At 43.5% G+C, this 15,041-nt stretch overlaps 1 protein-coding gene across 1 annotated transcript in view; it reads right to left on the reverse strand.

Annotated features, from left to right (window-relative positions):
* Window positions 1-15,041, reverse strand: part of pla2r1 (phospholipase A2 receptor 1) — a 39,992-nt gene that overhangs the window by 12,701 nt on the left and 12,250 nt on the right. The window contains exons 6-15 of the mRNA XM_056278108.1: window positions 10,989-11,138; window positions 10,440-10,634; window positions 9,943-10,106; window positions 8,633-8,743; window positions 6,246-6,358; window positions 5,950-6,119; window positions 5,524-5,732; window positions 3,723-3,868; window positions 3,243-3,327; window positions 2,378-2,513 (exon numbers count right to left, since the gene is read on the reverse strand). Coding sequence (XP_056134083.1) covers window positions 2,378-2,513; window positions 3,243-3,327; window positions 3,723-3,868; window positions 5,524-5,732; window positions 5,950-6,119; window positions 6,246-6,358; window positions 8,633-8,743; window positions 9,943-10,106; window positions 10,440-10,634; window positions 10,989-11,138 — 1,479 coding nt within the window. The remainder of the gene's footprint in view (window positions 1-2,377; window positions 2,514-3,242; window positions 3,328-3,722; window positions 3,869-5,523; window positions 5,733-5,949; window positions 6,120-6,245; window positions 6,359-8,632; window positions 8,744-9,942; window positions 10,107-10,439; window positions 10,635-10,988; window positions 11,139-15,041) is intronic.

Here is a 15,041-nt window from a genome sequence, read left to right on the forward strand (position 1 = left end):
AAAGTTCATGAGATTCAATCATATGCTGACAGAAATGATATGAACAACGTCTACAATTCTATAAAGACTATATATGGCCCTAGGAACTGCTCTATCACACCCTTAAAATCAGTGGACGGACTAACAACCCTGAAAGACCAAAAGCGGATCCTGGCAAGGTGGGCTGAACATTTTGAAGCCCTACTAAACCAGCATTCACCAACCGACCAATCCATCCTGGAAGAGCTGCCAATTCATCCGCCCATCCCAGACCTTGACCACTCACCAACCTTTCAAGAAGTACTTGCAGCCATCAACTCTCTCAAGAACAATAAGTCCCCTGGCAGTGACGGTGTCTCAGCAGAACTCCTAAAACAAGGAGGATACTTGTGCGCCAGAATGACCTACCAGTACATCCTGCAGGTCTGGGACCAGGAGTATCCCTCAACAATGGAGGGATGCTAAAATTGTCACCTTGTACAAAAACAGGGGTGATAAGTCCACCTGTCCAACAGTCGTGGCATATCCTTACTAGCTGTTACAGGCAATGTCCTAGCAAAGGTTATGCTATGCCGGATGGTGATGCAATTGACAGAACTTCTGCTACCACAGTCACAGTGCAGTTTCAGGAAGAACAGGAGTACTGTGGATATGATTTTCACAGTAAGACAGCTACAAGAAAAGTGCCGCGAACAACATCAGGACCTTTTCATGGCTTTTGTCGACCTCTCCAAAGCTTTTGACACTGTGAATTGAGAGCTACTTTGGAAAATCCTGAGAAAGTTTGGCTGTCCAAGCAAATCTGTGAACATTCTACCACAGTTCCATGATGGGATGGTAGCATGGGTGGCCATAGGATGACAGGAATTAGCGCCCTTTAATGTATGCACTGGAGTGAGACGGGTGTCTGCTGGCACTGGTACTCTTCAATATCTAACTTCTGTGTGTCACAAAACTTTTTCATAACGATCTGGAAGACCGTAGTGGGATCACAATAGACTTTAAGTTAGATGGAAACCTCTTCAACATTCAAAGGTTCCAGGCAACCGTCAAGTTGTCTGCAGTGCAGGTCCTTGAGCTGCAGTACGCTGATGACTGCGCTCTTGTAGCTCACACACCAGAAGACCTGCAAACCATCCTTGCTGCAGTTGTGATGCCTACAACAGGCTGGGTTTATCAGGCAACACCACCAAGACTGAGATGTTATGCCAATGGAGGTCCAGCCCCCCACCCACTATGCCTGTCTTCACTATAGAACACCAACCACTCTCAGTTGCTACATCTTTCAAATACCTGGGCAGCGTCCTTTCTGAGAGCTGCAACCCTGATCACGAGACTCATAATAGAATCAAACAAGCCTCTGTAGCCTTTGGCAAACTCTGATGTAAGGTCTTCCAAAACAAACACCTCCACACCAAAATTGCCATTTACAAAGCTGTCTGTATCACAACTCTCCTATACAGCTGTGATGCCTGGGTCACACAGCTGCCACCTAAGGTTGCTGGAGAAGTTCCACATAATGCGTCTGCAGCGAATCACGGGGATCATGTGGTGTGATCGTGTTCCTCATGCTGAGATTCTTGTTAGAACAAATCGCAAGAGCACAGAAGCCACGGTCACTGAACACCAACTACAGTAGATTGGGCATGTCATAAGGATGCCTCAAGAACGCCTGCCACGTCAAGTCCTGTATGGACATCTTCATCTGAGCTGCCAGTCTGCAGGTGGTCAGAAGAAGCGATACAAAGACCAGCTAAAAACATCACTGAAGACGTGTTATATCGACCCCTTGAGACTGGAGCAAGCTGCCATCAACCATTGCGACTGGCGAGAGATCTGCCACAGAGGTACAGAACAGCTGGAAATTCAAAGGAATGTGAAAAAACAACAGAAAAGACTAAGGAGACAAACAACCATGCCTGCCCCCACTAACTCAGACTTCATATGCCCAACGTGCAATAAAACTTGTGGATCAAGAATTGGACTCTACAGTCATCAAAGAACACACCGTTAATGAGGAGGGATCAAATCAAATCAATTTTATTTGTATAGCCCAATATCACAAATTACAAATTTGCCTCAGTGGGCTTAACAGCAACACAACATCCTGTCCTTAGACCCTCTCATCGGATAAGGAACAACTCCCTAAAAAAACCCTTTAACAGGGAGAAAAAATAGGAGAGAGCAACAGAGGAGGGATCTCGCTCCCAAGACGGACAACGTGCAATGGATGCTGTTTTTACGCAATTCACACAATACAACACTGAAAGAGGATAACACAATTATAATGGACTGTCACCATCGGACTCGGACTACCAGCAAGCAAGCAAGCATGTGTGGGTGTGTGTGTGTGCGTGTGTGTGTTTTGCAGTGTGTGGGGTGGGGTGGGGGGTTTTACCTCTGGACATCTTGCAGATCCACTCATGTTTGGTATCACAGGGCTGTGGCAGCAGGGCATTGGTCAGATCACTGTAAACAGCACAGTTGCGTCTGTCATCCTCTTCGTTCTTATCCTCGACGAAGGACGACACCACCTGGGCATACATACACACAGACACACAGCAGCAGAACACAGGGGACAAAACAGCAAACAACAGTTTAGCCAGTCCCGGAGTGATAGATGTTTTTTCTTACCTGGATTACAAACAAGGCAGGGATAGATTTATTAGAAACGAACACAGGGCCTGAAAAGGCATGGATTCACATCTAGATGAAGTAAAATGTAAATGTAAATTTGCCATCTTCTGCAAATTTGCATTGTACCACAGTCTTCCTATATAACAGCACTGAACAATTTGGTAACACTTTATTTTAGGGGGTGGGAAATTACCCAGTAATTTCCTAGTAATAAGGTGGTAGTTTTTACAGGTAATTTTACAGCTAACCCTAACCCTAACCCAAATTACAAGGTAATTTCAACCTTATTTCTAAGAAATTACGTGATAATTACCACCGTATTACTAGGAAATTACTAGGTAATTTACGACCCCCTAAAATAAAGTGTAACCAACAACTTACACTATGCTTGCCCAAGTTATCTGATGGGGTAGGGACTGATGGGTGGATGGCTATTTAACTCAGGATATGTACAAAGTAAATACTCGCCATGGTGGGATAATATGGGCACACAGAAATTATTGTGTACATGTGATTGGATATTGGCAGTATATTCCATGTCAACAAATTATATTCCATGTCAACAAGTGTTCAACTGTGATACAAAGTCGTTGAACATATGTGCATATGCAGGTGTATGTACTTACAGGAGTGCCGTCGGACCATTCCCATGCTCCAATTTCCTGAGGGTCTCTCTTATTTAAACCTACCCAGAACCAGCGACCCTCTGTTCTAAAGAGGAAGAGCAGAATAAAAACACACTGGATATTGACTCTGGGATGAGATGATGAATTTTCTCAAAGTGAGTGACATTTTCGCAAAATGAGTGGAGTAAGCTGCCTTTTTATAAGACATTACGACTTGATTCCAACAAATGTTTGAGAAAAGTGAAAATGTATGTGAAACAAATTAAACTTGCTCTATCCACTGTTTTCAGAAATGCACTTGGGGTTTTAGGCCTCAATACTAATGACTAGGTAGGAATGATATTGTTTGCAGTGTAGACATACATATATCATGAAGTATAAACGGCAGTATCTTATACTTAGAGAAGTACAATAAGTAAATTAGATGTATTGAACCTTAAAATACTTTTCTGCTGACAAGACCCAGAAAGCTGTACCAACCCTTCAAACATTGTGCTGAGGAGATGTTTGACAAACACCTGCTCCTCATAGTGGTGGAAACTGGCCAAGTGGGCTCCAAGGGCCTGGCAGAAGAAGTCAGCTTCCACCCAGGTACGTTTCATCAAAACTTTCTCATCGTGGAAGACCTAAAGCAACCGCAGATGCTGTCAACTAGAGCAAAACAATATGGTTTTTTTGGAGGGGGGGGATTTCCCCCCCTTTTTCTTTCCAATTGTACTTCGCCAAAAAACCCACTCTTCCAAACCATCCCAGTCGCTGCTCCACCCACTCTGCCGATCCGGGGAGGGCTGCAGACTCCCACATGCCTCCACCGATACATGTGGCGTCACCAGCCGCTTCATTTCACCTGACTGAGGAGTTTCACCAGGGGGGTGTAACACGTGGGAGGATCACGCTATCCCCCCCCGAACAGGCGCCCCGACCAACCAGAGGAGGTGCTAGTGCAGCGACCAGGACACATACCCACATCTGGCTTCCCACCCACAGACATGGCCAATGATGTCTGTAGAGATGCCCGACCAAGCCAGAGGTAACACGGGGATTCGAAATGGCGATCCCTATGTTGGTAGGCAACGGAATAGACCGCCATGCCACCCAGACGTTTACAATATATAGTTTTAACATCGACATCAAAATGTACACATATTCAATAGTCATGCTGCAGAGGAGGCAGTGTAAAGCAAACTGGACCCATCAGTCATGTTACACTAAAACATTTCACTGCTTGATAGAAAACAAAGACTAGCATGGTAATTTAAAAGAGGTTTGTAGTTCTTTTTATCTTATTTATTTATAAGCCATTTGGGAAACTGATTTATAGCTGTTAGTTATTTCTTTTCTAATTTTGGTAATTTAAAAGAAGTTTGTAATTTAAAAAGTTTGTATTTTCTTAAATAAAATGTAAGTAAATAATGTATTTTGTCATGTTAATTCCCTTAATTGATGTTGCAGCTTCAAGTATCTTACATAATGTTTTAAATTGGAGGCTAGCCCTCCTGTTATCTCCTGAATCCTTTCAAGACATCACCCATTGTGCATCCATTCCCAAATGAGTCAACTTATTTAAATGGAACCAAAGTGCATCATAAAGACTATAGTGATGTTCATGGGTGAGCCTGGATTGATAGATGAGTGCTTACTGAATACAATGGCCTCATGTTGAGTCAACCATAGTATTGAAGAATTGCCTTATTTACCCCTCTAGAATCATCCTAATCATTGCTTTAGCAATAAATCCTTTCCAACTGGAGCTATTGAATTTAATTGTTGCATATATCTGGTGAAATTACTCAACTCAAGTTTTTCTTTAATATCGCAACACATATTGCAACCCCCCCCCCCAAAAAAATATTGCAATGTAGGGTTTTTTTCCCCAATGTCATTCAGTCCTATTGTCCTCATGTTAATTAAGGTCTGTTGAAATCAGACGGACCACACACTGTAACTGCATGTGCCCCAATCCAGAATTGAGTAACCACATTACACGTACCTATTCAGACCAGAAGAACCTCACACACGGTCAATCTATGAGTTCCTTCAAATTAGATGGACCATTTAAACTGTGATTATGGGCCCTTTTAGTTAGTGACTGTGTTTGAGTATTCATTTACTGTCCACATTCTATACATGGCCACTATAAGTACTGCTGCAGCAAGAGGATGATGAGAGGAAGATTGATGAAATGAACAGAGATGAGAGGGTCTGAGGAAAGACAGGTGGAGAACAAACGCTCAATCAGTTTTGCAGGTCAGGGCATAGGAAAAAGGCAGTCCCAGTTAACCTTGAAACAGTGCAGAAGCCCTGAGTGTGATTCCCAGCCAGGTGGACAGGGGGCGTAAGCGTCGATGTCGTGCACTGGTTGATGGACATCCTGGTAACTGCTGATGCTCTGCTTACAGATTGACAAGGCCTTGTGGGATATGCAGTCCTTCACCTCCCAGTGACCCAGGGATGGGCCACCTGTCATAGCAACACAGCCGCTAGCACTAACTGGGAGATGAGATGGGTGACGAAGGGATGGGGAAAAAGGTGGGCAAAAGAGGGGTCAATGGAAGGAAAAGAAGAGGGACATGAAAATAAAAAGTAGGAAAAGACGGTCATAGAAAAAGTGGACATGGGTACAGACTAGAAAGGAGAAGTGCTAGAGTGATAAATTTCAACCACAAATCACAACCCTACAAATACGACTTTCCCAGCTATTGGCTACCTGGCTGGTGTTTGTTCCAGTTGGTGTAAGTGACAGGCAGAGACGAGCCATTGTGAGGCAGCCAGCTGTACTCCCCTGTCCTGTTCTGGTCTTGGAGGGCAATCCAGTATTGCACACTGTTGTTGGCCCCCAACTCACTGAGTAGACTGTTGACAAACGCCTGTTCAAATCTGCCGAGGAGAAAGAAGACAGCGCCGAATTGACTTAGTAAGTATAAATAGATCAAAATGTTGCCACTAATAACGTTGATGTTTTTGAGCGAATTAGCTTAGTTAAACATAATTCAATCAGCCAACCTGTTTTCCACAGTGAGAAGAGGGGCCTTGCAGTAATATCCTTTCACTGCATCGTCATAGCTTTGTTCATGGCTGGTCACAAAGTAGCAGGAGTGACCGTGACGCTTCCAGCCCTACAGGACACAGAGGCGTTGCAAACAGTGCACTGATCAAGGAAAAAATAAGAACAAACTCCATCCATTACAATTTGTAATCGGTAAAATTTGCAAGAAAACATTAACTTTGACTTCTCAGAGCACTAAACAAATAAAACACACATACAAACAGACATATACAATGCACACACAAACACTTGCAAAGATTTTGTAATAATAAGAATGCTAACAGCAAAGAGCTCATTCTGAAAATAAAACTTCAAACTATTGCAAGCCAAGCAAACATCAACGTGTTTAAGTGTGTGTGCTGAGTGGGGTGTTGATGTAAAAAAGGTTACGCCGTTTATCTCCAACAAAGCCCATCTGTGAAGCAAGACTCGTATACTTATATGTGTTTGTGTATGTGTGTCTGGAGTGGTTATTGGTATTGGCATGTTTTCACAAGTGGTGTCCATTTGCCCCCACCCCCCCCCACCCAACTGCACTTGGGGACCAAAGGCCTACGCCAAAACTCACATAAAGAGGGAATGCACAGCAAAAGCACCTTCTGTTTGAGGCTTGAGTAGGCTACACTTCTCTCCGCATTGAAACAACATTTGATCGATAAGACCGTGCCACCAGAAACACACTTTAACAAACTTAAACAGTACCGAAAATGTCGCCGCTATAGTGGAATGATGGAAACTGCTATGGCAACACTCATCAATGACCACTTGGGCACGTTCATATTATCAGGCAACCCTATGAGTCAGGCTTCTGCTATTCTTGTAAACAAAGTCGGGGAGAGACTCTGAATGCCAGACAACACGTCAGCAGCCGGGTGAATCAGCTCATTGTGCTCCTTGCAGAGGTTGCAAGGGCCAACTCGGCCACGGCTTAAACCCTGTCAGGCGCGTGGCTCTTCCTGTTGCGTGTCCTGATATGCATGGAGCTGTTCTCACCACACAGGACAGTTTTACTGTATGTCAGCGCTTTTCAAACCATGGAAATCCACTTACAAAAGAAGGCATTTAATGTGGACTTTAATGTGGCCTCAGGGCTGCTGTCTCAGTCCCCTATTGTACAGTCTGTTTACACACGACCGTGCTGTCAAATATGACAATAACAGCATCATTAAATTTGCAGATGACCCCACAGTGACTGGACTAATAAGCAACAGTGACGAGAGGGCCTATAGGAGGGAAGTGGAAGATTTAACCATATGGTGCCACGATAACAACCTCTCTCTAAATGTCAATAAGACAAAAGAAATCATTGTTGACTTTAGAAAGATCAGAGGAAATCACATTCCTATTTCCATCAATGGGTCATCTGTTGATATTGTGGACAGTTTTAGATTTCTCGGTTTACACATCGCAGTCACCCTCACATGGTCTCTCAACACCAACTGCACCAAAAAGAAGGCACAGTAGAGACTGTATTTTCTGAGGCGTCTCAAGAGTTCTGGTATGAGGAGTAAAACTCTTATGAACTTTTATCACAGTACCATGGAGAGTGTCTCGACAGGCTGTATCACAGTGTGGTTTGGCAGCCTGACTGCTCAGGGCTGCAGACTGCTTCAAAGAACTGCAAAGACAGCAGCAAAAATCACTGGCATGGAACTACCACAACTTCATAATGTTTACACCACTTACTGCAAGAGGAAAGTACAAAACATCATTAAGGACACCAGCCACCCTGCTCATGTTCTGTTCTTGCTCCTTCCATCTAAAACACGTTACCAGAGCGTCAAAACCCCCCGGTCTCAGTAATAGTTTCTTTCCGCAGGCAGTCATGTTGCTGAACAGCTGGCATACCCATATGTACCTTACATTGTTGTATTATCATGTGCTTTTCTACATTATATGTATTAATGTATGAATTCATGTGTATATAGTCTATGCAGGTCTGTAGTGGGGGTTCATTTTGGGATGGTGTGTTCTTGTGTCCTTTGTCCTTGAGTCCTTTGTGTTACGTCAAAGAGAGCCAGAACACAAGAATTTTATTGTATTCCAATACACATGACAATAAAGTTGAGCTTGGACTTACTAATGTAAGAAAGTCAATATGGAAATAACTGAAATGGAGGCTCCTTTTCCGAGTGTGTGGAGGTTCTTACAAGCCAAGCTGTGACCTACTCTGACTGAACTGTTGTCAGATTGTGTTTGAATGTAATGCTAAAAGAAATTATTCATATATCTGATATCATATTTTAGATTTTATCTACAAAATGTACAAAGAAATCATTAGTGTTTGTATGCGCGTTTGTAGCTGAATGTGTTCAAATGTATTATCATGTGTTTATGTTCTTACCGAAGGACAGCCTTCATCCTGTTCTTCACTGTGATGAAGGGGAGTCAGACTTTCTTTTCTACACACAGCAGGCAGTTGCTCATCACATGATGCCAACATCCAATTACCTTCCTGTGGGAGAACTTCTATTTTATTCTCAGAGACATAGTTCAATTTCAGTGTGTACAACAAAGGTAGTAAATTTACTATCATCAGTGTTATCATCAGCGGAAAAGAGGAAGGCCAAAGAGAAGGTTTATGGCTGTGGTGAGGGAGGACATGCAGGTAGCTGGCATGACAGAGGAGGATGCACAGGCCAGGAAGAGATGGAAACGGACGATCCGCTGTGGTGACCCCTTACAGGAGCAGCTGGAAGAAGCCGAAAGAAGAAGAAGAAGAAGAATGAAGCGCTCTTCTTTTAGCCTCACAAAGACGACCTAAATCTCACAAGCTCAGCCCAGCTGGTTATGAGATACAAGACTGGAAAAGAAAAGGATTCATTAAAATTCAGTTGTACCCACAGCACCTGGAATCTGGACCAGTCAGTGAAGGTTGTTGCAAGATCCCACAAACTGAAGGTACAAAGGGGTGGTACCAGTAGCCTGAGTGGTTAGGGTTAAGGTTAGGTAGTAGTGGTTCACCGTTGCGTCTCATCTGTCAATCAGCCGACGGGAACTGCCCCTTATGTACCTTCACTGCATGGGATCCAGTGACAACCATCAGTGATGGGGAGTGGTTTAGATTATTATGACAATGGTCAGTGCTGTATTTTGAAAATGGCAATGATAGATGTGGTTAGCATCGATGCTGCTGTAAAATCAATTTATCAAAGACATTTACAAAGACAGGAAGAATCACGTACAGAAATAATAACTAGCTGTATGGCCTGACCTGCTAACGGTAATGGTGTTAACTGCCAGTAGACCACTTTTTGTGAAAATGTGGCGCTCCAGTTTTTCCATCATTGGGTTTGCGGCTCTTACTGATAAAAGGCTCAACCAATCACCTGCAAAGTCATTTTGGTCTAAACGTACTGACAACACTCCTAACAGAAATTAATGCCTAGTGACCCTTGACAGACCACAGTGAGGAAAGCAAAATTTGTGGACTGGTTTTACAAGGCTTTTCTTCTTTGATTTCCAGTCTCTGTTTGTCACACTTTCATAGCATCCCCTTTGAGGACTTGAGGTTATTGTCTCCACAGGGACAAAAGGATGCAAGTTGATTATGTACAACGGGGCTGTGAATTTGCAGTGCACAGGCTGGGTGTTGTCATTTGTATTCTCGTACTTATGCCGGGTCTAAGTAACACACAAACATGGGGTTCTCACCTTGCGATCTTGTTTAGCACAGAGTGGGGCATTTGTTATGTTGGGAGGAGGATGGTACTGGTGCCAGAGAGTGAGATCTACTGGAGAGCCATCAGACCACTCCACAGCCGGTGAAGATGTCTGTGTCCTCAGGCCAATCCACACCTCTGGACTCTCCCCAGAAACTACAGCAAATGAATACACATGTCCACAAAAGAATGGCGTACACATACAAAGCAGTCTTTATTGTCTTCTTGATATAGCCTCAGACCAGTGATACTGACTCATGTGCCATGGAGAGCCATGTGTATGCAGATTTTCATTCCGCCACAACACCACACCAACTTATTTCCACCGATTAGTCCTTTCATGTCTGGTTGAAGGTGTTAATCTGTGAAGTCAGCTGGTGTAGTGTTGGGCTGGAATGAAAACCTGCATACACATGTCCCGCAATGGCACATGAGTCAGTATCAGTGCCTTAGAGCGTTCATAATGCTGTTTTCCAAGATGGACCTTACAGTTAGCCAGGAGGTTAAGTAGCAGCTCCACCTCAGACAGGGAGTGGATGCTAGTAAGGTTGGCTCCCTTTGAGCTGCATGCCTGGAGTGAATCTTTCCAGTTGCCTGCCTCTGCTACAGACAGCACCAGGTAGCAGAAACCATTATGAGGCAGCCAGCCCTCTGCACACACGGTGTGGTAATATTGCCAGTTCTCTATAAAGGATGAGAGGGACAAATAAGAACCAGACAGAGCAGAAATGAACACAAAAGACTGAACTGGAACAGGACAGAAGAGTGATTTTTACAACATGAATCTCAATAATGACCCTGGGTGCTGTACAGAGAAAAGTCAAAAGTTCAGTCCCCAGGTGCAGTGCAGCTTTTGAGACTTAAAAGCACAGGAGCTAAAAAAAACTTCTGACACATTCTGCACTTCGGCTTACTATTGACTCATGCTACAATTTAGGACACCTCAGGGGAGAGACTCTACGCAGGTCTGGTCTCTATGCAAAGTGTGTATATGTGCACACTATGCGAACCATGTGTGTGCTATGTGTTCTTTCTCACCAAGTGGTTCAACTCTCCTCGTGTCATTTGGTGTCTTCTTGCAGACATAAGGCAGAGCAGACTCACAGGAGAGGCTCTGCCAGTGACCCCCAGAGGCCGAGTTGTATACCCCACACTGCCTGTTGTCCTGCAGAGGGCTTGGGGACAGTCCTGGTGGATAGATGGTAGCAGAGTGATCTTAGGATCATGTCCACACTAACACGGATTTGAAAATGCATCTTTTTGTATTGGTTTTGGCCTTCCATCCACACTAAGCCATCATATTTGATCATTTATTTGAGAACATTTTTTTCGAACATGCTCTCCAATGTGGACAAATTTGAAACCGTCATTCTCACACTGTAGTGTTGACAGGGAAAACAGAGCTTTTTGAAAATGTTAATTGCCAGAATTGTCATGTGATCTCAGGTAAAGCTGCTGACTCAAGTGGCTCGCGCATGCCTATTAGAAGAGATTGGATTGAATTGGACTGGATAGTCTTTATTGTCCCCGAGGGGTAATTTGGTTTGCAAACAGTAGTCAACACAACCAATACACATCAATGAATTAAATAAATAAATGGCATAAATACATGTAACATACTGTAGATGTCATCACAATAAAGTTACAACGAGCTATAAAAACACTAAGAGTCCATCAGTCCTTGTTAACATGTGTGTGCAATAGCAACTAAGCCTGTTTTTGTTGTTAAAAACCCAACAGCCGAGGGAACAAATGATCTCAGATATCTGTTTGATTTGGCCATCCTAGGTAAAGTGTACCTCCTCCCTGATGGACGGAGTCCAAACTGCATAAAGAGGGTGTTGAGGGTCCGCCAGAATGGCCTTTACCCTCTGAGTGGCTCTAAGTTGATATACATGGCCAAGATCATTCAAGTTAGTGCCAATGGTCTTTTGGCAAAGTTGAGCAAATCTTTCCCAGCCTATTTTTCTTAACCATGTTGAACTTGCCAAATGAACAAATCACTGCAAAAGTTAAAATTGATTCAATAAAAGATGAAAAAAACATTTTCAAGAGCGATCTGTCGACATTAAAACCCCTCAACTTTCTCAGGGAAACAGTCTGATTGGCCTTTTTGCAGATGGAGTCAGTGTTGGCATCAAAAGTAATTTTGTCATCCAGGATGGTGCCCAAGTACCCCTATTGGCTTACTTTCTCCACAGCTTTGCCATTGATAAAAGTTGGTGCTGTGACAGGAGGGTTTCAGAGAAAGTCGATAAGCACCTCTTTTGTCTTAGAGACATTGAGTTGCAAGTATGCGTCATCACATCATTTGATGAAATTGTCCAAGGCTAGACCATGGCCAACCTTATGGTCCTGCAGGGGGCTGACATCATCATCATCATCATCAGCAGTGGCTCAGGGTCAAGTATGACTAGCCTCCTTCTAGGTCAATTAATCAATCAACCAATCTGCATTTTTCATAGCACTTTTCTAGCGGCAACAGCCACTCAAAGCGCTTTACACTGCTTCTTTCAGCTTTTTCCCTGTTTGGCGACTTGAATCTAACCGTAAAACAACTTAAGAGTGTCTCCTTGTGGGTACCCTTGCGGGAGGATGCCTGCGCGTGATAGCTTTTTATGTGGACAGGCTGATGCACCTGCAGCCACCACATGGTCCTTGGCAGGGGGTGGCCAGAGTCCAAAGGCATGGAGAACCAAGACGATTGGGGACCACCCTCTGTTGCAGCCTTCATCCGCCTTCACTGGCATTATCTTCCGCCAGTTCCGCCGTTGAGCCGAGCTCTGGACGGCTTAGCTCTTGGGATCATTAGTACATGTATGCTTCTCCACCACGGCAAGGTGGCGTGGAGGCTGACAATCACTGAATCATCAGCAAACTTGATCATCAGCCTTTACTCAAACATACTCTGGCAGTCATTGGCGTAGACCACAAATAACAAAAGTGACAAAACGCATCCCTGGGGTGATCCTGTAGAACACAACAGGGCCTCAGACAAAGTGTCATTAACATGGGCGCTCTGTGAACTCATTGTTATGAAGCCGACCTGCCAACATTTAGTGCCAAAATCAATGCCAGATATTTCAGAAAGCCTGCGAGCTAGAATTTGGGGCTGCATGCAGTTGAAAACTGACCAGAAAGCAACAAAGCATAAGCGTACATGTGTCTTCTTGCCATCCAGGTGCCCAACAACAAAATCCAGTAATGTTACCGTGGCATCCTCTACCCCATTCCTTGCTTGATATGTGAATTGGAGTGGGTCAGTTATGCTCTGTGTCATGGCTAGTAAGCTCCTCTTCACGAATCGTTCAAAACCTTTTATAAATAATGAGGTAAGCGCCACAGGACGATGATGAAACCTTGGCCACTGGAACAACTATGGATTCTTTCCTTAACATAGCAACTTTATTCTGTGATAGAGAGCTGCAAAATAAATGTGAAAATGCCACACAAGAACAAAGCACCATTTTTAAGCAGTCAGGCGCTGATGCAGTCAGGCCCATGACTTTTCCTCATGAGTTCTCCAGACGTCCATTTCATCAATCTGGATCTAACTGCCCTCTGAAGCAACTCTAAATTCAGCAAGTTCATCACTTAAATCATGGGAATCAAATCCATCCATTATCCAAACCCCCTTTATCCTGCTCTCAGGGTCACGGAGATGCTGGAAACTGGTTTACCTCCTCTGCCATGACGGAGTCGGACTTATCTGGGTTAAACACCCCTTTTTCCTTGCCCTGAATTCCCACCATGGATTTAATTCCCCTCCAGATGCAGCAAGAATTGCCATTCTTAAGTTCATCCTCTACCTTGTCTTTAAACCGCATTTTGGCCAGGTTTATTTCCTTTTTCGCCAACTACAGAGCATCTCTTGCTTGGTGAATGTCACCCAGGTGGAAAGCTAACTTTCTGATTGAGAGTATTCCTGAGGGAATTACTGAACCAAGGCTTATTATTCGGGTACAATTTACAAGAGCTAGGCGACTAAAGAGGCCTACACCCTGGTTTAATGATGAGACACGTGCTCTTAAGCGGACCTGCAGGAGACTGGAACGTAAATGGCGAAAATCAAAAATGGAAGTTTTTTACCTATCGTGGCACGAGTGTTTATTGAAATACAAGCGTGCTTTATCTACTGCAAAAACATCGTATCTCTCTCACTTAATAAATATTAATAAACATAACCCCAGATTTCTCTTTGACTAAACTTACTAAAAAGCAGTCGTCTATTAGCTGCTCACCATTCACAGCCCATGAATTTCTAGATTTTTTCTGCAATAAGGTTGATGAGATCTTAAACAAAATTAGTTCTTCAACTCCATCTACTCCTGCAGATCCTGTCATACTAAATTCATATCTACACAATGAGTCACTGACAGTTCCAGTTATTGCAGCTTTTGAGAGTATCTCTCTTGATACTTTGACTAAGTTCGTGTCAGCTTCTAAACCAAATGCTTGCCTACTTGATCCCTTACCAGCAAAACTTTTGAAAGACCTCTGGCCTTTTCTTGGACCTACAATGCTAGACATCATTAATTTATCTCTTACTACTGGCATTGTTCCCAGCAGTTTTAAGACAGCTGTGGTTAAACCTCTACTTAAAAAACCGCACCTTGATCCAGGGTCTCTTAATAACTATCGACCAGTCTTTAATCTTCCATTCTTCTCTAAAGTACTAGAGAGAGTTGTGTATCAACAACTTTTAACCCATATAAAAGAAAACCATCTATATGAACCTTTTCAGTCGGCTTTCAGGCCCTGTCACTCCACTGAAACTGCTCTGACCAGAGTGGTAAATGATCTTTTACTGGCTATCGACTCTGATTCCACTTCTGTGCTTCTACTACTGGACCTCAGTGCAGCCTTTGACACCATTGATCACTATACTTTTAGACTTTTAGATAGATTAAACTGTAATTTTGGTGTCTCTGGCTTAGCTCTCTCTTGGCTTAAGTCCTACTTATATGGAAGAACACATTGGGTCTGCTATAATAATATTATATCAAAATTTTCTGACGTTAAATAAGGTGTGCCTCAGGGCTCAGTTCTTGGCCCGCTACTTTTCTCTCTTTACATTACACCTCTTGGCCA

The sequence above is a fragment of the Lampris incognitus genome, chromosome 4 (genome assembly GCF_029633865.1).
Source record: "Lampris incognitus isolate fLamInc1 chromosome 4, fLamInc1.hap2, whole genome shotgun sequence".
Classification (NCBI taxonomy): domain Eukaryota; kingdom Metazoa; phylum Chordata; class Actinopteri; order Lampriformes; family Lampridae; genus Lampris; species Lampris incognitus.